The sequence below is a fragment of the Phyllobates terribilis genome, unplaced genomic scaffold (assembly GCF_046119375.1).
Source record: "Phyllobates terribilis strain yellow unplaced genomic scaffold, ASM4611937v1 Scaffold_5__5_contigs__length_657084704, whole genome shotgun sequence".
Classification (NCBI taxonomy): domain Eukaryota; kingdom Metazoa; phylum Chordata; class Amphibia; order Anura; family Dendrobatidae; genus Phyllobates; species Phyllobates terribilis.
Window position 1 is genome coordinate 490,859,992 of NW_027362765.1, and position 24,643 is coordinate 490,884,634.

The following is a 24,643-nucleotide window of genomic DNA, read 5'->3' on the forward strand; positions in this document are numbered from 1 at the left end:
TGTTTACTTCTGCATTTTTGTGCCATTTGTAAGTGGGGAAACAGTCTACCTCCAAGGGCTATTGTATTCAAGATATATTTAGATAAAGACCAAACTAACATGTAAGAGATTGACATGTAAGAGATTTACTGTAAGTCACTGCAAAACTGAGTACTCAAACCATAGCTGGTTTCATTTTCCATTGTTTGCTGTTTGTTCTCACTCTGAGTGATATCGTTTCTCCCTTCTCTCCTCCTCCTACTGGTGATGTTGAGCTCCTCCTTAAGGATTGTCAAGCTTTAAAAGCATCGAGACAAGATCCCTCTATTGCAGGTGAAAAACTTTCTCGTCCATTGACAGAGAGAGACCGAGGGACAGGAAAAAGAATGAGGTAAACACTTTCATAATTTAACTGAAAGTTTTGCTTAATAACCACCAGAGATGAATGAATCTTTTGAAATTTGAATTTACCAGGTTGGTCGAATGTTTAGAAAAAATGTAATCAGCAGAGAATTGATTTGTTGTTGTCTATTGACAATTGACTATTGACAATTGGAAAGTGTTTAGGGGTCCAGCACTCCACCCCAACTACCGTGACAATACCATCTGCTGCCAGGAACTACATGTCTCAGCTAGACCAAGAGAAGCAAAATAGTAAAAAAAAATGCATTTCCACCATTGTGTTTTGGTTCTTGTTTTTACAGTGTTGTGCGTCAAAAATGACCTGGTAAATATTGTCAGCTGTTCAGTATCATACCAAATTTTTATTTTATTTTTTTTATACACCGGTGGTACTGATTTACCTGCTATTATTTTTACAGTGACAAGGTGACAAAAAATATTTGTGGAAAAAATTATTTTTTCTTTTCAGGGTTTATTGAAATGAAAAATCTGATTTTTATGGATTCAGCATTATTAAATAATCTTATTCATTTGTTTTTTTATTTCCTGAATGGTAAAGGAGGCTTGATTTGTAGTTTTATGTATTTTAAGGGAAGGGGATAAATATGAACATTTTCATTAAACTTTTTTTTACTTTCACTAGAAAACATCAATCTGTTATCGTTCAACTACTGGTCATCCATTTATCCAAACACTTCGATGGTTTAACAACTAGCGAACATGGTATTTTAGGGATTAAACTGCTGAGATTATTAACACAGGGGTTAAACTGCCAAAATCGGTATCTCCGGCTCGGCAGTTGCAGGTATATGTCGGCAGTATTACACAGCGAGCAACGTCTGTGCATGGATGGTGCTCAATTTTTAAGTCTACTTCATGCATTCGTACCTGATGTGTAGTGTACATGTATATTTTATTTTGGGAATATATAGAAGATAAACTGCGTCACTCATCCGAATAAAAATATCAATAGACTGTATTTAAAATTTTCAAAAGAATACAGCGTGATAGTCAGTGGAATGCCAAAAAGTGCATACAACAGCCGTTTCGCACCCAACAAGTGCTTCTTCCTGGTTCCGAGAACCGCTCCAAACAGTCCACCTGTTATATACAATTTAAAAGATAGGACACACCTCCATCATTAAAAACACAAGAGCAATATATATTTAAAAAAGGCTGTGCAGAAATATCTACAGAGTAATAATCTTATTACGGGTACTTATTGATACCTAGACTTTGTTCTGCCATAATGCAATTCAATTTGGCCATCAGTGGTTTCGACAGCGAAGGGAACCCCGGTAGCACAGATGTTTTCCATCCTGTTCCTGGCAGCATTCGAGGTATATATATATATATATATATATATATATATATATATATATATACAGAAAATAATCCATATTTACCCCTAATAGGTTGGAGGAGTTTTTAAACTAGAGACGGGGGGGGGAAACCAAGGAAATAGGTGGGATGTGAGGCAAGCAAGGGGGAAGGGGAGAAGTGAATATAATGAGGGTGGAGAGGGGGGTGGGGATAGTACAGTTAGATCGTTAGAGAAGAATAGGATGCTAAATAACCCCAAAGTTTTATCTTGCATGCTGACCAACGCAAGAAGCCTGACCAATAAGGCGGATGAGCTGCGGGCGCTTATATCGGAGGAGAGGTATGACATCGTAGGTATAACAGAGACTTGGCTAGACGATAGCTACGACTGGGCGGTAAATTTATTAGATTATAGTTTATTTAGAAGGGACCGGAAACAGGGGAAAGGCGGAGGAGTCTGCTTATATGTAAAGTCATGTCTAAAGCCCAGACTAAGGGAAGATATAGGAGAGGGAGAAGATGGGGTCGAGTCCATGTGGGTAGAGATAGAGGGGGCAAAAAATAATAATAAAATATTACTGGGGGTCTGCTATAAGCCACCAAATATAACAGAGGAGAATGAGAATCTGCTATTAGGACAAATAGACAAAGTAGCAAAACATAATGAAGTGATTGTAATGGGGGATTTCAACTACCCGGATATTGACTGGGAAACAGAAACCTGTAGATCTCAGAAAGGAAAAAGGTTCTTGACAAATATTAAGGATAATTATCTCTCCCAACTAGTGCAGGAACCAACGAGAGGGAAGGCCGTGTTGGACTTAATATTGACTAATAGGCCTGATAGAATAACTGAGGTACAGATAGGGGAGCACCTAGGTAATAGCGACCATAATATTATCAACTTCAAAATGCCCTTCAGTAGGGTTATCAATAAGGGAACAACAAAAACATTAAACTTTAGGAGGGCGAAGTTTGATCAGCTGAAAGAAAGCCTTCAACTTATTGACTGGGACAAAGTTCTTAATCAAAGGAATACGAATAGTAAATGGGAAACCTTCAAAAGAATTCTGAATACTCAGTGCGAGAGGTATATACCGTATGGGAATAAAAGGGCCAGAAATAAGAGGAAACCAATATGGTTGAACAAGAACGTGAAAGGGGCGTTAAATAGCAAAAAAGAGGCATTCAAGAGATTAAAACAGGAAAACAGCAAGGAGGCACTAATGTGTTACAAGGAAAAAACGAGAACCTGCAAAAAACAAATAAAAATAGCGAAGGAGGAAACAGAGAGACGTATTGCTAGGGAAAGTAGATCAAATCCCAAACTGTTCTTTACGTATATAAATAGTAAAAGGATTAAATCGGATAATATTGGACCGATAAAAAGTGAGGAAGGCAAAATCATAGAGAAAGATGAGGATAAAGCTAATCTATTAAATAATTTTTTTTCGACAACTTTCACAAAGGAAATCGAACTAACAGGAGAAATGAGAAGTGACAAGCTTAATCCTCCACTAAGTATGACAAATCTAACCCAAGTTGGGGTACAGAAACGCCTCAGTAACATTAAAATAAACAAATCACCAGGACCTGATGGCATACACCCACGGATACTAAGGGAACTAAGTAATGTGATAGACAGACCGTTATATCTTATATTTAAGGACTCTGTTGAGACTGGGTCTGTGCCACTTGATTGGCGACAGGCGAATGTAGTGCCAATATTCAAAAACGGAGCAAAAAGTGACGCCGGAAACTATCGGCCGGTGAGTCTGACGTCCGTTGTGGGCAAAATTTTTGAAAGCTTCATTAAAGAGGCAATTACGGAGCATCTTGATGCTAATAATCTTTTAATCCCGAACCAACATGGATTCATGAGGAATCGCTCCTGCCAAACAAACCTGATTGACTTCTACAAGGAGGTTAGCTCTCGAGTAGATCAGGGGGAAGCAGTGGATGTCGTGTATCTCGACTTCTCAAAAGCGTTCGATAGCGTGCCACATAATAGGTTGGTATACAAAATGAGAATGATGGGGCTGGGCGAAAATGTCTGCAAGTGGGTAGCAAACTGGCTAAGGGATAGAAGGCAGAGGGTGGTAATAAATGGAATATACTCAGATTGGGTAAGCGTCACTAGTGGGGTACCACAGGGGTCTGTACTAGGCCCAATGTTATTTAATATCTTTATTAACGACATAGTCAACGGGATAAATAGTAAAATATCAATATTTGCAGATGACACAAAGTTATGTAAAACAATTAATACAAAAGAGGACAGTGCAGACCTACAGAGGGATTTGGATAAGCTGGGTAGGTGGAGCATTAAATGGCAAATGAGGTTTAATGAGGAGAAATGTAAGGTCATACATATGGGAAGGAAAAATGGAAGTCACCAGTACTCACTGAATGGGAAATCATTGGGGAATTCAGAGATGGAGAAGGACTTGGGCATCTTGATTGATAGCAAACTAAATTGGAGTGCCCAAAGTCAGGCCGCTGCTGTAAGGGCAAACAGGGTAATGGGATGTATCAGAAGAGGTATAGCTGCAAAGGATGAGAACATTGTTCTTCCACTGTACAAAGCACTGGTCAGACCACACTTGGAATACTGTGCTCAGTTATGGGCCCCAATATATAGAAAGGATATAAACGAGCTTGAAAAGGTACAAAGGAGGGCAACAAAATTAATAAAGGGAATGGAGGGACTGCAATACCCAGAGAGGTTGGCAAAACTAGAACTATTCAGCCTGGAAAAGAGAAGGTTGAGGGGGGACATAATAAATGTGTACAAATATGTTAGGGGACAGTATAGAGACCTTGCCAGGGATTTGTTCAAAAGGAGGAATATTACGGTAACAAGAGGGCATTCACTAAGACTGGAAGAGAAAAGGAAGGGCACCAGCATAGGAAGGGGTTCTTTACGGTAAGAGCAGTGAGAATATGGAATTCACTGAGTGAGGAGACGGTAATGTCGGATTCACTACACCAGTTCAAGCGGGGACTGGATGCATTTCTAGATACCAGGCAGATTTCAGCATATACTTAAAAATAAAATAAAATAGTAGGTTGATACAGGGATTTATTCTGACTGCTGGTTTCAGAGTCGGGAGGGAATTTTTCCTCAGGTGAAGATTGGCTAAATCATTTGGGGTTTTTGCCCTCCTCTGGATCAACTTTAGCAATTACAGAACTAACAGGTCGAACTTGATGGACACAAGTCTTTATTCGGCTTTACAAACTATGTTACTATGCTACTATGTTACCCCACCTGAAGATGTATCAAAGATACATAGACAATGTGATTGTAATGTGGGTTGGTGTTATGGCAGAGTTTTATGAATTAGTAGTATACATCAATATAAACACATTTAATATATTGTTTACCGCGATATGGTAAAATAATAAGATGTTTGATTTTCTTGATGTCTCTTTGGGGGCAATTAAAGGGAAATTACAGACCAATGTTTTTAGAAAACCTAGGAGTAGAAATACTCTCCTCCATAATGAAAGCTATCATCCCAAACATATAAAAAGATCTCTACCATTTAGCCAGTTCTTGAGGTTACGTAGAATAAATCGTTTGGAAAAAACTTTGAACTAAAAGCCCTTAACCTTAAGGACAGTTTATGTGAGAGGGATTACCCAAAAATGAAGTCAATAAGGCCTTAAAATTGGCTTGATCTAGAGATAGATATACTCTGCTAAAATCTAAAATGAGAAATAAAGGGAAAAAGATAGGAGATTTGTATTCTGCTTTGAGTATAACCCAAACGCTAGAGAATTAGATTTGATGTTGTTGCGTATTTGATTTGTTGTCTCTATTGTGTATTTGTTGTGTGTATTTGGGGTCTGTCTCACAATCTATTGCAGGGGGAGGTAGCAGCTTTCGCTGTACGCCCCTGGCTGCACTACCAAGTATTGGAGAATTTTTCTCTGGCTACAATGCTGTTTAGGACCTGACTTCTTCTCTGGTATGCATGGGTATTGTATATTGGTATTATATTGTTGGTATTATTTTGCTAGTAATATTTGGGCACTGTATGTTGTCATTATTTGGTTTGTAATACTGGGGCACTGTAAATTGGTATTACTTGGGGATCGCATATTGGTATTGTTTGGGCATTCCATGTTGGTATTCGTTTTGTTGGTATTATATGGACACAATTAGTTTGTAATATTTGGGCACAGTACATTGGAATTATTTGGTTGGTATTATTTAATCACTATATTGGTATATTTTTGGGATTATTTGGGCACAGTATGTTGGTGTTTGGTTGGTATTTGAGCACTGTATATCAGTATTTGGTTTGTATTATATGTCGGTTTTATTTGATTGGCATTATTTGAGCACTGTACAGGGTGGGCCATTTATATGGATACACCTAAATTAAATGGGAATGGTTGGTGATATCAACTTCCTGTTTGTGACACATTAGTATATGGGAGGGGGGAAACTTTTGCAGATGGGTGGTGACCATGGTGGCCATTTTGAAGTTGGCCATTTTGGATCCAACTTTATTTTTTTCAATGGGAAGAGGGTCATGTGACACATCAAACTTATTGAGAATTTCATAAGAAAAACAATGGTGTGCTTGGTTTTAATGTAATTTTATTCTTTCATGAGTTTTTTAAAAGTTTATGACCACTTATAAAATGTGTTCAAAGTGCTGCCGATTGTGTTGGATTTTCAATGCAACCCTCTTCTCCCACTCTTGACACACTGATAGCAACACCACAGAATAAATGCTAGCACAGGCTTCCAGTATCCGTTGTTTCAGATGCTGCACATTTCGTATCTTGGTATGGTGTGGTATATGGGGTACAAAGATAGTGGGGCCATTCTTCATCAATGGAAACCTCAATGCCACTGGATATCTGAAATTGCTACATGATGATGTGTTGCCCTCTTTATGCACTGAAGATGGCACGTTCCCTGAGTTTTTCCAACAAGATGGTGCACCACCACATTATGGGTCAGGTCCGAACATTCCTACATGAACAGTTTCCTGGAAAGTGGATTGGTCATCGTGGGCCAGTTGAATGGCCACCAAGGTCTCCCGATCTGACCCCCTTACACTTTTATCTTTGGGGTCATCTGAAGGCAATTGTCTATGCTGTGAAGATACGAGATGTGCAGCATCAGAAACAACAGATACTGGAAGCCTGTGCTAGCATTTCTTCTGTGGTGTTGCTATTAGTGTGTCAAGTGTGGGAGAAGAGGGCTGCATTGACAATCCAACACAATGGGCAGCACTTTGAACACATTTTATAAGTGGTCATAAACTTTTAAACAACTCATGAAAGAATAAAGTTAAGTTAAAACCAAGCACACCATTGTTTTTCTTATGAAATTCTCAATAAGTTTGATGTGTAACATGACCCTCTTCCCATTGAAAAAAATAAAGTTGGATCCAAAATGGCTGACTTCAAAATGGCCGCCATCGTCACCACCCATCTGGAAAAGTTTTCCCCCTTCCATATACTAATGTGCCACAAACAGGAAGTTGATATCACCAACCATTCCCATCTAATTTAGGTGTATCCATATAAATGGCCCACCCTGTATGTTGGTATTTTGTATTATTTAGTCTCTGTATACAGGTATCTAGTATTCTTGGCCACTGTATATTAGTATTATTTGGTTGGTAATATCTGGGTACTGAATAGCCATATTATTTGGGCACTGTATATTGCCATTAGTTCGCTGGGATTTTTTGGTACATACTATATGAGCACTATATGTTGCTATTATTTTTGCTCTGTATTTTGATATGATATTACTCTTATATAGTGGTTTAGTTCTGTATTATATGGGCTGTATATTGGTATTTTTTGAGCACTGTATAATGATATTAATTGGATGGGATTTTTTGGTACATATTGAGCACTATATGTTGGTATATGTTGGTATTATTTGGGCTTTGTATATTGATATTCTTTTAGCACTGTATAAAGTTTTTTTGTCTGTAATGTGTATTTGATGTGTTATTGTGTAGCTGCTGTATGCATTGTGCATGTGTTGTCTGTATTGTGTATTTTATGTTATTGTGTGTTTGTTGTGAGTATTGTGTATTTGTTGTTTGTATTGTATATTTATTGTGTGTATTTGCTCTGTGTATTATATATTTGTTGCGTGTATTTGTTGTGTTATTGTATATTTGTGTATTGTGCTTTTATTGTATGTTTTTGTGTTTGTTGTCTATATTGTGTATTTACTGTGTGTATTGTATATTTGATTTTTGTATTGTGTATTTGATGTGGGGGTTTTCTTTTTCTTGAGGAACATTTCAGGCGGACAGGTTTTAACTGACGTGACACACTAAGCATACTGCCTAGAGCCAGCGAAGGTAGCAGGATGTTGTGCGATGAGGCAGTTTGAATTGACAAAATACAATGCTGATTTAATGTATGTCCTTCAAAGTTGCCACATTACTTCGCGCAAGAAAGGCCTGGCAATCTACTTCCATATTATCCCTAGAAAACTTGATGGAGAGTACAACTAATTGAATTCGATATAGTGCTGTAAGATGCACCTCTAGGTCAGAAGACATTCAACAACCTACTGGGGAAGATCTGATGGTCAACCATAATACGATCAATGCTCATAAATTGCCAGGATCAAAGTCGCAAGGGCTGCTTGGTGGTGATAGCAGTTTGTCAAAAGGGAAGATCAAAAGCTGCAGAGATATCATAAAGTTCGGAACTTGGAATGTAAGAACCATGAACCAAGTTAAAATTGACATCATCAAAGACAAAATGGACAGAAAAGGACTCTACTTACCTGGAATTAGTGAATTAAGATGGACTCAATCCGGACATTTCCAGGCAAATGAACATTGGGTCTACTATTCTGGCAATGATAATCGAAGAAGAAATGGTGACACTTTTATTCTCAACTGAATATTGGCTGGCACTGTCCTGGAGTACAATGCATTCAGTGATAGAGTCATCTCGATATGCCTGCAAGGAGTGCCAATCCATGTCACAGTTATACAAATCTACTCATCAACAACAGATGCCGAGGAGGAGGACGTTGAAGTATTCTACGATCAACTGAGAAAATTGACAAGGTGCCAAAACAAGACTTGCTCATTATCATGGGAGACTTGAATGCCAATGTGGGCCGTGACAAACATGGAACTGTTGTTGGAAACTTTGGACTTGGTGAACAAAACAAGGTTTGATAAAGATTAATTGACTTTTGTATGACTAATCAACTGTCCATCATAAACACTGTCTTCTAAAATCATAAACGGAGATTCTACACATGTACATCACAGAATGGGGCCTATAAAAATCGATTGACTACATATGTTCACTAAAGATGGAGGTCGATCATTGGCATGAAAACAAAGCCAAGAGCTGATTGTGGAACAGATCATGAACTTCTAACAGCAAAGATTAGAGTCAAGCTGTGCAAACGGACTAGACAATAGGCCGTTTCCAACTTAGATTTTACCAACATACCTGAAGTTTTTGAAACGGTCTGCACAACCGATTTACATCACTGGACACGAATGAAAGAAAGCCTGAGGAATTATGGACACATATAAAGACTATTATTTCTGAAGAAGCTAGTAAGACAATAAACAAGAGGCAGAAGAGACCCTCCAGCCATTGTTAACAAAAGAGACCCTAAAGATCATTGAAGAAAGACGAATGGCAAAAGCAAAAGGTAACAAGCAGGACACAGACAACATCATTAAAAGACTAAAGAGAGCCATTTGAGCAGACAAAATGTTTTATTATCAATAGATATGTACAGAGATGGAAAGAGAACATCTGAGGGGTAAGACCAGGAAGGCATACCTAAACATCAAAGAGATAAAACAAATGTTTCAACCAAGAGAGGGTATGTTAAGAGACGCCAACGGGAATAAAACTAACTGAGCAAGAACAGATCAAGGAAAGATGAAAAGAGTACATGTAGCACCTCTACAAGAACGACTCAGTAATACGGGAAGAAACTGAGACTATAAATGATAAGCTTTAGCCAAACAACTAAACACCTAGATGTGGCAATATTCCAATAGAGCTAATAAAGTCTTCTGAATCAGCAGTTGATGTCTTGACCAAAGACAGCCCAAGGACTGGACATGTTTATCCCTATTCCGAAGAAGGGAGATGCTACTGATGGTGAAAATTATTGGACTCATGCGCTCATACCTCATGTCAGCAAAATACTACTGAATATAGTCCAATGATGGGTAAAGCCTTACTTTGACAAAGAGCTACCAGAGAAACAAGCACGATTCAGAAATGGCAGAAGAACAAGATATGTGATTGCTAACATTAGACGGATAATGGAAACTACAAAAAAATATAACAATGAGATCTATTTTTGCTTCATCGACTACAGCAAAGACTTTAACTGTGTTGATCACCAGAAACTTTGGAATACCATGAAGCCAAACCATCTGATCAACCTCATTAGGAACTTTTACACTGACCTAGAAGCAACAGTCTGAACAAAAGAGGTTCAAAGTAGAGTGAGGCATCAGAGAAGGCTGAATTCTGTCACCATGTCTCTTCAATTTATATGCAGAAGCTATTTTCAGGAAGGCTGCACTTGCCATAAATGAAGGAATCAAAATTACTGGATGAATCCTCAACAATCTTAAATACACAGACAATACAGCATTGATAGCAACAAGCATAGATGGAATGAGGGACTTACTATAGAGGGTTAAGATGGAAAGCTCAAAAATGGGACTGCTACGCAGCACAAAGAAGGCAAAGATATTGACTACTGCCAGATATGACCGGGACACATTTGAGATGGAAGGCGATGGACTAAAAGTTGTAAAGGACTTCAACCTACTCGAATCAATGATAACTCAAGATGCAGCCAAAAGTCAATAGAAGAATAGCTATGGGCAAATCAACAATGAAGTAACTGGACAAGGTCTTCAAATCGAGGAACATTTCACTGTCAATGAAGACACGGCTCAAACATAGTTTGGTCTTTTCTGTTTTAGCATACAGATGTGAAACATGGGCAATAAGAAACAAGACAAATGAAGAATTGCGACACCTTTGAAATCTGGTGCTGGAGAAGGATGTTATCAATACCATAGATGACAAGAAGAACAAACAAATACATTTTTGGAACAAGTCAACCTAGACATATCACTCAAAGTAAGCATCATCAAGCTACGACTTGCCTACTTTCGACACATCATACGAAGAGAGCAATCGCTGGAGAAGGACATTATGGTCAGAACAAAAGAAGGAACAAGGTGAAAAGGAAGACGAGCAACCTGATGGCTTAATATTATCAAGATAACGGTGGAGAAGACCATGGTGGTCTTATCTAGGTTTGTACAAAAATGTGTTTATTATTGAATCTGAAAATATGATATCAGAGATAGCCAAAAGAGATACGAGAACGAAAAATATAAGAGATCATTTCAAAGGTAGGTTAGAGGCAAAACAATTGACATGGTTAAAGAACTCTATTCCTACAGGAAATAATAAATGTGGTAATGGTCTTGTTGTTCCAAGATTTAGAGGCAGAGAATTTTATAAATGGTACTGATTAATTATACCATTTTATCACTTGTATGAGTGATTTTGTAGTATATATGGTATTTTGTCTGTTTTGTTTTTATAACAATTTGCCCCCTTTATAAAAGAATAAAGGAACATTTGCTCTCTCTTAATTTGGGAATTGGTAGCCCTAAATTGATTAAACATTTCCAGGAATATCATGATAGCAAAAAAAAAAGACACTCACATTTGCAGGCATTAATGAAGGGAAAATCAGGAGTAGACAGACACACATTACTCTTGCAAAAGGAGACACTGGATTACATGCACAAATGTACTTGGAGTTCTAGGTGTGAATGAGCATAACAACCTGAGTGCATTCTTATAATGTATTTTACCCTCGGCAATATGATGTAATGAAATATGTGTATCTTGTATCTTGCACTCTAGAACCTGAAACAAGATTATTACTCTGTTGATATTTTTGCATAGCCTTTTTTAAGTAAGTATTGCTCTTGTGTTTTTATTGGTGGAAGTGTGTCATAGCTTTTAGATAGTATATAACAGGTGCACTGTTTGGGGTGGTACTCGGGATCAGGAAGAAACGCCTGTTGGGCACGAAGCGGATGTTGTCCATACTTTTTAGCATTCCACTGGCTATCACACTGTATTCTTTTAAAGATTTTGAATAAAGTATATTGATATTTTTATTCGGGTGAGTGCCGCAGTTTATCTATTCTACATTGCCTATATTGCTGGACTGTCTACATATCTGCTGCCACCGCTTGAAATCAAGGAGATAACTATTTATTTGTATGTTGGTATTTCTCTTCAATACGGAACATTTTATTTTAGGAAACGGTTACGGGTGGTTTCCCATATACAGGTTTTTTAAAGCTGCGAATGCAGTGTTTTAAGCAACTTTGAGACAAAGACAGAAAGTGCACCCAGCAAGTAGAAAAACTCTTAGGTCCTTCCTTTATATTTCCTACTCTGTTTGAATGCATATCAAATCATATATACTATAACCTCTGTACATTTTTGCATTGCATATAATATTCATTTTTAATCAATTACTAATACCAATAAACTCCCTCATTTACACTTACAGTTGGTTATTAAAGGATGAATTAAAGTCTCGTTTACCAGAACTTAAATGTCACTTTACTTGGAGTCTTCTTGGACATGACACTGACCCTGAGGAACTAGAAGTCAGATTGTACGACCAACTGACATTTCTTGTCACCAAGAACAAACACATGGTGTACAATCTACTGGCCTATGTGATACATCTGAAAGGGGACACTGCAAAAGCTATTGCCACTTTGGAGAAAGCAGAACAAATAATTAAAGAGAACAATCCGGATAGGGCTGATCAAAAATATTTGGTCACATATGGAAATTATGCTTGGGTGTACTTCCACATGCAACAGTATGAAGATGCTCTGAAATATATGGAAAAAGCAGAGAAGATATATAAAGAACTGAGGTGTTCAAAAGTCATAGCTGAAATCTATGGGGAAAAAGGCTGGTCACTGCTAAAATTTAGCAGAAAATATTATGAAAAAGCAAAACAATGTTTTGAGAAGGCTTTAGAGCTAGATCCAGAAGATCCAGAGTGGAACACGGGGTATGCAACAGTGATCTATAAACTATAAACTTTTAATAGCAGAACATATCCTGCTTCAGATTGCAAATCATTAGAGCTGTTTGAAAATGCACTAGTGAAGAATCCAAATGATTCCATGGTGAAGACACTGAAATAAAACAAACTGGTGAAGCAAAAAAAGTATACAGTTAGGTCCATATATATTTGGACAGAGACAACATTTTTCTAATTTTGGTTCTAGACATTACCACAATGAATTTTAAACAAAGCAATTCAGATGCAGTTGAAGTTCAGACTTTCAGCTTTCATTTGAGGGTTTCCACATTAAAATTGGATGAAGGGTTTAGGAGTTTCAGCTCCTTAACATGTGCCACCCTGTTTTTAAAGGGACCAAAAGAAATTGGACAGATTAAATAATTGTAAATAAAATGTTCATTTCTAGTACTTGGTTGAAAACCCTTTGTTGGCAATGACTGCCTGAAGTCTTGAACTCATGGACATCACCAGACGCTGTGTTTCCTCCTTTTTGATGCTCTGCCAGGCCTTCACTGCGGTGGTTTTCAGTTGCTGTTTGTTTGTAGGCCTTTCTGTCTGAAGTTTAGTCTTTAACAAGTGAAATGCATGCTCAATTGGGTTGAGATCAGGTGACTGACTTGGCCATTCAAGAATATGCCACTTCTTTGCTTTAATAAACTCCTGGGTTGCTTTGGCTTTATGTTTTGGGTCATTGTCCATCTGTAGTATGAAACGACGACCAATGAGTTTGGCTGCATCAGGCTGGATCTGAGCACACAGTATGGCTCTGAATACATCAGAATTCATTCGGCTGCTTCTGTCCTGTGTCACATCATCAATAAACACTAGTGCCACTGGCAGCCATGCATGCCCAAGCCATCACACTGCCTCCACCGTGTTTTACAGATGATGTGGTATGCTTTGGATCATGAGCTATACCACGCCTTCACCATACCTTTTTCTTTGCATCATTCTGGTAGAGGTTGATCTTGGTTTCATCTGTCCAAAGAATGTTCTTCCAGAACTGTGCTGGCTTTTTTAGATGTTTTTTAGCAAAGTCCAGTCTAGCCTTTTTATTCTTGATGCTTATGAGTGGCTTGCACCGTGCAGTGAACCCTCTGTATTTACTTTCATGCAGTCTTCTCTATATGGTAGATTTGGATATTGATACGCCTACCTCTTGGAGAGTGTTGTTCACTTGGTTGGCTGTTGTGAAGGGGTTTCTCTTCACCATGGAGATTATTCTGCGATCATCCACCACTGTTGTCTTCCGTGGGCGCCCAGGTCTTTTTGCATTGATGAGTTCACCAGTGCTTTCTTTCTTTCTCAGGATGTACCAAACTGTAGATTTTGCCACTCCTAATATTGTAGCAATTTCTCGGATGGGTTTTTTCTGTTTTTGCAGCTTAAGGATGGCTTGTTTCACCTGCATGGAGAGCTCCTTTGACCGCATGTTTACTTCACACCAAAACCTTCTAAATGCAAGCACCACACCTCAAATCAACTCCAGGCCTTTCATCTGCTTAATTGAGAATGACATAACGAAGGGATTGCCCACACCTGTCCATGAAATAGCCTTGGAGTCAATTGTCCAATTACTTTTGGTCCCTTTAAAAACAGGGTGACACATGTTAAGGAGCTGAAACTCCTAAACCCTTCATCCAATTTTAATGTGGATACCCTCAAATGAAAGCTGAAAGTCTAAACTTCAACTGCATCTGAATTGTTTTGTTTAAAATTCATTGTGGTAATGTCTAGAACCAAAATTAGAAAAATGTTGTCTCTATCCAAATATATATGGACCTAACTGTATATTACCTGTCACCTGCTCAAAAAATTCAGTTAAATATCTTGTAAAAATTTCTGAGCTCCTTGATTCTTCTGCTCCTTTCCATTTTGTGCTGCATCACTCCATTGCCAAAATATTTACATTTGCTTCTTATGAAATGCAATATGTGAAATCTCTGCTTGCAGACCAACAGAGAGTTTCTTTACAGCCTTTTCTGGGGATGTGTATTTTCACCCCTCCTTCCCACACACTGCCAATCACAGCTTTAATTTTTCATAGGCCTATTATTTTTATAAAGAAATATAAACATACACAAATAATTATTGAACATCAAAATCAGATTGGTGGAGGGCTGACACCTGGCACACAACAAAAGGGGCTGCACTGCACAGCTCCATTCAATGTGTAATGGCTGTTACCAGGTGCTGAAAAAAAGCTCCACATCTTTGCAATCACAAGAATAAGGGCTCTATCACATGTCCTGATATTTTTGGTACTGGAAAAAACAGTACCGGAGATGTCCGTGTCTATGTGTCCGTGTGCACCTGTGTGGCAATCGTGACAACGGTGTGCTGCCCATGTGCCGTATACAGTTAGAGCTGTTCCCAAGCGCCTGGTGCTGAACGCTTCAACGCTGCTCTCATCATTGTTCCCTTCTGATGTTTCTGAGTGAGTGAGTGGTCACATGGATTACAGCGGGGGACACTTAGGACAGTGAGCATAAGGATTTTTTATTTTATTCTTATTTCTACAGTTGTACATTGCGGGAGCAGACTACTACTCTCAACATTGTCCCCTGCTGGTGCTGATCACAGCGCCGGCAGGGGACAATGATGAGGGCAGCGTTCAGCACCCGGGGATTGGAAACAGCTCATGTGAAAGAGCCCCAAGTCAGCAATATTTTCTGACAGAACAGTCTATTTATACTAATAATGCAATCCTCGATTTTTAGCATTAGAGTCCTTAAAATTAATATTTTTTGTGAAAATAAAGTTGTGTTATATTCCAATATTGTAATTCTTGTCTTCCTTCTAGGTACAATTTTAAGCTTATGGTGCTGGGATATAACAATCTGTGACAATACATGATAGAAATAAAAGAAGACAAAATGAGGCTCATTAGGCTCCTAGCTCGAATGACAACCCATCCACTTGTAAAACTTGCCATCAGCAGGTGGCTATGGACTGAGGACTGTGGCCACAATGAAAGGGGCTAAACATCATGCACAAGATACACAGTGTGAGGATAATTAGAGATGGCTAGAAAGTGAGGTACGTCATCGGAAACCACAGAAGTAAAGGAGAAGGAGTCCAGCAGAGGTTATAACTTAGAGCTGTTAGCTCAAAACAAGACCATGTCAGCCAAGTTTTTATGCATGTCTCTTTAACAATTAAACAAATGGCACCAATAATTTTGCTAGAAAGGCTGCTGTGCTGGACTCCTACTCTCATAATCTAGCAGGCAGGAGTCAACCGTACAACGCACAGGTCAACACATACACACAGACTATATACAGTGCAACATTTTGAAGATCACTTGACCTGAAAGGTCCTTCAGCTAGTCAGGATCTTTGCAGTTTTAATGTTGTGCAAGTCTTGGTAACTTTCTCTTCTGGCCTGCACTGATTAGACAGAACATTTTCAGGCAGGATTTGAGCTGTACATACTCCTACATTATTCTTTCAATGATGGGAAAGGACATTGGGTCAGCATTCTCCTCAATCAGAGAAAGTTGCCGCCGGACTATAAGATGCAAACTTTCTTTAGTAAGATTTTTTTTTTGACAAAAAGTGTCTCATTTTCCAAAAACTGCAGTAAATACTTTTTTTTCTTCATGGTCAAATGTTATAAAAAAATTGTGAAACACCTATGTTGTCAATATGCTCACCACACCTCCAGATCAATTCATGGAGGAGTGTAGTTTGTAAAATGGGGTCATTTCTGGGTTCATTTTTCCCTATTACCCCTTGTGAAAATGAAACATTTGGGCTAAAGCAACATTTTCCGAGAAAAAAATAATAATTTTCATTTTACAAAATTTTGTGAAACACATGTGGGTTGAAGACTCTCATCACACCTCTAGATAAATTCCTTTAGGGGAGTTTTTTCTGAAATGGGGTCAGCTGTGATTTTTTTTTTACTGTTTCAGTAAGCCAGGGGTTCAGCAAAGGTAAAATGGAGTCCACAATTTATTCCAACCAAAATTGCTCTCCAATAGTCAAATAGTGCTCCATCCATTCCACGCCCTGCCATATGCATTATCAGTAGTTTCTGAACACGAGCAGAGTAGCGGCGTACTCACAAGAAATTGCACAAAAAATTGTACTATAAATTTTTTCTTGTTACCTCTGTGAAAATGAGGATAAAGAAACTTTTTAATTTCACTTGCCGTCAATTCCTGTTGAGCACCTGAAAAGTTAACAAACTTTGTAAATGTCATTTTGAATAGTTTAGTGGGTTCAGTTTTTAAAATGTGTTTTTACTTGATGTTTTCCTAACACACAAGCCCCTCAAAATCAATTCAAAAGTGAAGCAGTCCCTAAAAAAATAGGTTTTGTAAATTGTATTGAAAAAAATGAAAAATTGCTAGTTTGTAGAGAATTCAGATCAATGTGATTTGCATTTATTTTTGAAAATATTGAAAATTTGTCACTAATTTAGAAAAATTAACAATTTTCAAACTTTCAGGTTTAATGTATTAAAAAAAAAATCAATCCGCACAAGATAATTAATAAATAAGATTTACCACATGACCACTTCCCGTGAGCACTGTTACATGACCTGGCACGCAGTTGTGGCGCCCCTGAGGGTTCAGTCGCCACAGAGGTAAGGAGGGAGTACAGCTCAGGACCCTAACACCTGCATTCACTACACCAGGGCGAGATTGCTCCTACGGGAGACCACAGTCCCTGATCCCTGGCTGGAGTGGGGGGAACCACCTAGAGAGGGGGAACCATGTGGTGGATGGGGTGGAGGACGTAGATCCTGGGAGCGCTTGTAGTAGGAGGTATAAAAGGAAGGAACCATCTTGGTTCAGGGGAGAAGAGAGAGAGTTCGTTCAGTCAGAGGAGGAGAAGTGACAGGAGCAGAGGCTCTGCACGAGCTCTGCTCCGGAGGTGGGCCTAGCACTGAGGCCCAAGTCTGAGAGGAGAGGGAGCAGGACGGCTCCAGTAATGAGGAGTGAAGGGACCCTAGGGGTACGGGCCGTGCAGCAAGCCACCCGTACGCCCGCTGCTACCAGGAGGTAGAGGGGTCAGGCCAGATAAGGGGAACCGGTCCCTCAACTAGTGGAGATAGCTATGAAGGCTCAACTAGAAACTGGAGGCTGCAGCACTTTATGTACTGTAAGCCAGAAGTCCACGCCAGCTTCACTAAGAAGGTAGCCACATAGGACCCAGGGGACGGAACATACGTCGCCCTCCAAGGCCCGAGGGTATCGGATAGATGTGTCGCTAGGTGTGAGGTGTAGGGAGAAGGCCAGAGAAAGGACACACAGAAGGGGGACCTGATAAGTACTCCGGAGCTATCTGGGGGTGGACTGAGCCCCTCACTGCGTACGCACAGAACCATGGAGGAGATTGCTCTGGTACCTGTAATCTGGACTGCAACAACTGTGAGTAAAGACCCTGGGACTGCACTATCTTGTCTCTGTGTTCCTTACTGCGCCAGCACTCACTGCACTGGAACGAGGCCTCACTAATTAATTACCATATTTATTTTTATCATTACTGCACTATTACAATTACAAATAAACCAGTTTATAATTTGGTCAACGCTGAACAGAGGTCAGACGGAGTCCAGAGTAACTCTGCTTCCTCATTATAGTGAATGGATCCGTGGCAGGTTTCATCTGAGTCATATGATTCAAAGATTTAAATGGAAACCCTGATGTAAGTGCTCAGCGTAGAGACCCGGATAAATGTGATCCAAAATATTATGTAAATTGTTTCCAATAAAAGCTTCAACTCAATCAATAAAAAAAGGATGTCCCCACTCAGGTCCATCATCTGTTAAAGGAAATATAGGGGGCATCCACGTTATTGGTAACAAAAACACTCTGGAAAAGCAGAACAGTTCCCCCAAATGAAATCCAGCTAATTCTGCTCTCCCAAATCCAAATGTCCCCCTCCCTTCTGAGCCCCAGTGTGCCTAAACCACATTGACCGTCCACATGTTTGGCATTAACGTAGTGATGAGAGCCCGATTAATTTACAGGATGTGTGTTTCCAGAAGCATGAGCTGGGCATATTGTATTGGGCACTACAACGTACTGGCCACTACAACGTACTAGGCACTACAAAAGCAGATTTGCAATTTTCACTCAGCACCATCAACTTCTACTTGATTCTGAAAAACACCCATGGAATCAAAATTGTCACTGCACCTCTAGCACTTAGAGGCTCTGTATATGGAGTCCGCAAAATATTCTAGGAAAATCTGTGCTCTAAGAGTCAAATAGCGTTCTCGCCATGTGGTTAAGCAGTACTGAACAGCCACATATGGGGTATTGCCACATTCAGCAGAAATTGTGTGACAAATTTTGGTGCCATATTTACTCATTTTGACATGTGAAAATGTAAAATCTGGGGTTAAAACAAACTTTTGGTGGTAAAAATGTAATTATTTTTTCTTCACCACCCAATGGTTTTAAGTTCTGTGACCCACCTGTGGAGTCAATATGATCACTGCACCCCTAGGTGACTTCATTGAGGGGTGTAGTTTGCAAAATGGTGTCACTTTTTGAGGGGGTTATGTTGTTTTGGTACCTCAGGGGCTCTCCAATGTGACAAGGCACCCTCATACCAAAACACCCGTGTTCATTTTTTCCTTCCAAATCGCTTTAATTCCTGTGAAGCACCTGAAGGGTTAATAAAGTTCTTGAATGTGGTTTTGAGCACCTTGTGGGGTGCAGTTTTTAAAATGGTGTCACTTTTGGGTATTTTCTGTCATATAGACTCCTCAAAGTCACTTCAAATGTGATGTTGTCCCTAAAAAAATGGCTTTGTAAATTTTGTTGGAAAAAGGAAAAATTGCTGATAAACTTTTAACCCTTCTAACTTCTTAACAAAAAAATGCTGATGATACTGATTTAAAGTAGACATGTGGTAAATGTTATTTATTTTACAATACTGTAAAACTGCAAAGGAGAAATGCTCACTAACACAGATTTAGACAAATTTGTGAACAATATTTGAGAGGAAAAAAGCCTTTTGTGTACATAGAAAAAGTCTTAGATCTTTGAGTTCAGTTCATGAAAAATGGGAGCAAAAACAAAAGTGTTGTGTTTATATTTTTGTTCAGTGTATATATACAGTACTTATATATTTCTAGTATAAACCACTGTACATTTTGGCATGCATATAATATTCATTTTTTAATCAATTACTAATACCAATCAACTCCCTTATTTCTATTTACAGTTCGTCATTAAAGGAGGAATTAAATTCTCGTTTACCACAACTTAAATGTCACTTTACTTGGGGTCTTCTTGAAAAGGACACAGACCTGGATGAACTAGAAAAAAGATTGAACGACCAACTGAAATTTCTTGTCACCAAGAACAAATACATGGTGTACAATTTCCTGGCCTATGTGATGCATCTGAGAAAAGACTACACAAAAGCTATTACAATTTTGGAGAAAGCAGAAGATATGATTAAAGAGAACAATCAAGATGGGGCTGATCAAAAATATTTGGTGACTTTTGGAAATTATGCATGGGTGTATTACTATATGCAACAGTATGAAGATGCTCTGAAATATATAGAAAAAGCTGAGCAGATTTATAAAGAGCTGAAAAGTCCACAAGACATAGCAGAAACCTATGGAGAAAAAGGCTGGTCACTGCTAAAATTTTGCGGACAATATTATGAAGATGCAAAACAATGTTTTCAGAAGGCTTTAGAGCTAGAGCCAGAAGATCCTGAGTGGATCACGGGATATGCAACAGCGGTTTATAGACTGGAAACTTTCAATGGTCGAAGATGTCCTGCATCAGATTGCAAATCACTAGAGTTATTGAAAAATGCAGTAGAGAAGAATCCAAATGATCCTGTGGTGAAGGCACTGCTTGCATTAAAGCTGCAAGACCTAAACAGAACTGGTGAGGGAAAAAGATATATAGCAGAAGCCTTAGAACAAGCCCCAAACCTTCCATATTTGCTCCGATATGTTGCAAAGTTTTATAGAAGAGCTGGGATGGTAGTTGAGGCCTTGCGAATCATTAAAAGTGCAGTAGATCTCACCCCAACTTCTGGCTTTCTATATCACCAGATTGGACTTTGTTACAAAAAAAAGTATTTCATATTCAAAAGGTCACTTGAAAATGGGAGCAATTACAGCAGACAAATGCACTCGGCAGAATTAGATGACCTCATCCAAAATGCACTGTTTTATTTTGAGAAGTCGGTCGAGCACAATAAAAGATATATATATGCACATGTAGAGTTAGCAAATATGTATAAAGAAGCAAAGGAATATCAAAAAGCAGAAGAGAGATTTAAAACTGTTTTGGCATTTACCAATCTTACAGATGAGGAGAAGCAGCAAATATACTTAAATTATGGACAGTTTAAAGAATACTGTATGAGGTCTGAATCTGAAGCCATCGACTGCTATAAAAAAAGTTTGCAGATCTCTGTACCCAAACAAGAGAGAGAGTGGAGTGAAAAGGCTCTAAGAAGAATTTCTATAAAGAAGATTAGGAATGATATGGAGGACGCTGAGGGTTACGCTTTGCTTGGTTTTGTCCATAAGACTAATGGGGAAAGATATGATGCAATTGATTGCTATGAAAAAGCCTTGAAATATGATCCATACAATGAGGAATATGTCTGCGAGCTCTCTGAGCTAAAGCTGATGATATGAAAAACAAGTGAAGACAAAAAGAAATCTTGTATGTTTAGATTTTCATTTCCATACATAAATTTATAGAATTTAAAATATATCTTTATCAACATATGAATACTAAACACGAAGTGGGGAGAGGAGGGGGATGCGGTTGCAATGTCTCATTCAATATTTCAGTAAACTGGTAGGAGGGGGAAGGGGTAACAAAAAGATGATCTGATTATTCAGAGTATAAAGGACAAATAAAGAATATGTGCAGGTTCTGGCTGAACTTTATTTCACCTAACTTTAACTGCTACAGTAGTGATGGTTGGCTAATTTTCTGTTAAGTATTGTAGCTATAAGTACTATTTAAAGATGATTTTATTAGTAATTTTGTTCTATACATACCAGCAACACCCACCAAATTATCAAATAATAGTTACAGAGGACCTGTCTTTTGCTCCTTTCTATTTTGCGCTGCATCACTCCATTGCCGAGATATTTACATTTGTTTCTTCTGCAGTGCAATATGTGAAATCTCTGCTTGCAGGCCAACTGGGAGTTTCTTCAGTCTTGCCTGGGGAGGGGCACTTTCACCCCTCTTTCCCACACGCTGCCAATCACAGCTCAGCAGTGTCTGAGACTTCGAGCCTGATACATTAGCTGCTGAACTGTGATTGGCAGCTCCTGGAAGTGAGGGGTGAAAGCGCATGCACCCAGACAAGACTGTGATGAAACACCCAGTCAGGCTGCAAAACAGAGATTTCACATAGTGTGCTCAAGAAGGAACAAATGTGAATATCTCTGCAACAGAGTGATGCAAAACGAAAAAAATCACCAGAATCAGGAGAGCTGTGGAATTTTTACTGGGTGTTTAACTTTTTTCAGCACGCGACAGGTCCTCTTTAACCTATAGAAAAACATGTGTATTATATTTCACACAATTTTACAGTTAAATAATTATAGGACATCAATATCAGATTGGTGAAGGGTTGACACCTGGCACACAACAAAAGGGGCTGCACTGTACACAGCTCCATTCAATGTGTACCGAGTGCTTCAAAAAAGTTCCAAATCTTTGCAATCACGAGTATAAGTCATCAATATATTCTGACTAAATAATCTATTTATGCTAATGACATAATCCTTGATTTTCAGAAATTAAAGTCCTTAAAGTGATTAATATTTATTTGTGAAAATAAAGTTGTGTTATATACCATTATTGTAATTATTGTATTCCTTCTAGGTACAATTTTAAGCTTATGGTACCGGGATATAATGGCCTGTGGCATAACTTTATAGCAGTAAAAGAAGGCAAAACTGGAGTCTTCATTAGGTTCCTAGCTGGAATGATAACCCATCCACTTGCAAAAACATCCCATCAGCAGGTCGCTATGGACTGAGGACTGTGGCCACAATGAGTTGTGTTAAACACAATGCACAAGATCCACAGTGTGAGGATAAGAGATGGCTAGAAAGTGAGGTACATCATTGGAGACCACTAGAGCCAGAAGTAAAGGAGAATGAGTCCTGCACCGTAGCTTTGACTATGATTGAGAGCTGTTAGCTCAAAACAAGACCATGTCAGCCAAGTTTTTATAGATGTCTCTGTACCAATGAAGTAAATGGCACCAATAGTTTTGCAAGAAAGGCTATTGTGCTACACTCCTACTCTTGTGACGCGCCCCCTGGGACATATTCCGTTTTGAGGGGAATACCCGGCACCGGATCAGATGGGGGGTTGTAGTCTCCGAGCGGCTGTGACCCGGTCCCGTGCCCAGGGCGTCAAGCTCAGGGTTATGTGGCAGTCTTTACTGATGTTATTAAAGTTCGTTGTGTCGACTACGCCACCCGTTGTGATGCGGTCACTGTGGCCGCCGCTGCAGCAGGGTCCGCTGAGGCTGATGGTGGATGCGCAGCTTGGTGGGATAACCCCCAACGGGAGGGGTATAGCCTCAGAGGGGACAGGCGCAGAGGATGGGGGTTGTGGTGGTGCGGTGCAGCCGGTAATGATGACAGACTCGGGTAGTGCAGTTAAGGGTCTTTACTTACTGCAGATGTTCCTGGTCACTCTAGCTCCAAGTGACCTCCCGAGCCGTGCTGCGTCCACCAGGTCCTGGATCCGGCCAACCCCCAAACAAGTCCGGAGCGTGGCCCTGAGCTCTCCCTCTGTCCTTCCTTCAGCCGTCCCCACCAGTGATTCACCTAAATCCAGCTCCCTCGGGCCTTCTGTTGGGCAACCTTTGGCCTCAGGTTCCCTGACCCTCCATGTGGTGTGCCTTCAGGGTGAATGTAGTGGGTGACCGTGACAGACTCTGCCCACGGTCTCCGGTCTCTGGCTGGGGAATGTCTTTACCCCCACCAGCTTGGGTTCCGGTACCCTACTGCTGACTCCTCACCCGGCGTTCTTATTTGGGTTCTTGGGTCCCTTCTTTGTCCCCCTCTGGGTCTCCTTCTTTACTCCACTCTCTCTCCAGGGCTGTTGTTTCTTTCTGCAGGCTTGTCCTCTGCATCTGACTTACTCTCTGCGTCTGACCCTGATCTTTGATGGTGCCCACCTTATATACACCCTCTATGTGTGAGCTCAGGTGACCAGCACCCAATGAGCTCCTATCACTACCCAGACTGCTCCCCCTTTCTGCCCCTACACTACATGGGATGTTCCTCCCCCCTCCCACTCCAGCCAGGAACAGGCTCGGTCGCACCTGCACATTTCTAAGTGGGAGTGCCGTCGGCCTGCTCCCCGGAAATGGGATGTATGTAGTGCATGCAGTCTATCTGAGCTCAGTTCCACACTCCATCCTTACCCGGGAGTGGAATATCACACCTCTGGGTTGAGGTGCAATACCCCTGTAGCAGCCGAATCCTCAGGGTGCTACATTCCCCCCTGGTAAACCACAGCACGTCCTCGGGCTGCAAAGACAAAAACACCAAACATACAAATTTTTATAAACATATAAAACATATAAAATATTATATATATATAAACTTTTTCATATAAACATCATCATAACATTCTCGTCGTCTCTTTCTTTCTTCCTCCTCTGGTCACCGTGCAACTCGTGACCAGGTAAAGTGCGACAGTCTTTTGAAAAGCAGTTTCTTATAAAACCAGTAGGGGGCGCCTTAGGAAGCGCAACTATGTACAGGGAAGTTTTGGCCGTTCTCAGTCCCCGGCCAGGTAAGGGAAAGGGATGGCTGCTC

General features: G+C 39.7%; 2 protein-coding genes across 2 annotated transcripts; both read left to right on the forward strand.

Moving 5' to 3' along the window:
- Positions 1-220: 220 nt before the first annotated feature.
- Positions 221-22,556, forward strand: LOC141271283 (interferon-induced protein with tetratricopeptide repeats 5-like). Its single transcript, XM_073681401.1, has 2 exons — positions 221-370; positions 20,029-22,556. Exons 1-2 carry the CDS (start codon positions 366-368, stop codon positions 21,473-21,475), a joined length of 1,452 nt encoding a protein of 483 aa, XP_073537502.1. The 5' UTR covers positions 221-365; the 3' UTR covers positions 21,476-22,556.
- On the forward strand, positions 8,842-12,854 carry LOC141270801 (interferon-induced protein with tetratricopeptide repeats 5-like). The gene is made up of 2 exons (XM_073680910.1): positions 8,842-8,885; positions 12,308-12,854. The coding sequence occupies exons 1-2, from the start codon at positions 8,842-8,844 to the stop codon at positions 12,852-12,854; spliced, it is 591 nt and encodes a 196-aa protein (XP_073537011.1).
- Positions 22,557-24,643: the final 2,087 nt, after the last annotated feature.

Excerpts from the sequence above, each read along its gene's own strand:
- LOC141270801 (XM_073680910.1), top strand. The coding sequence starts at position 8,842 with ATGGAACTGTTGTTGGAAACTTTGGACTTGGTGAACAAAACAAG. Across the intron at positions 8,886-12,307 it reads GACTTGGTGAACAAAACAAG|TTGGTTATTAAAGGATGAAT; the intron begins GTTTGATAAAGA and ends TTACACTTACAG.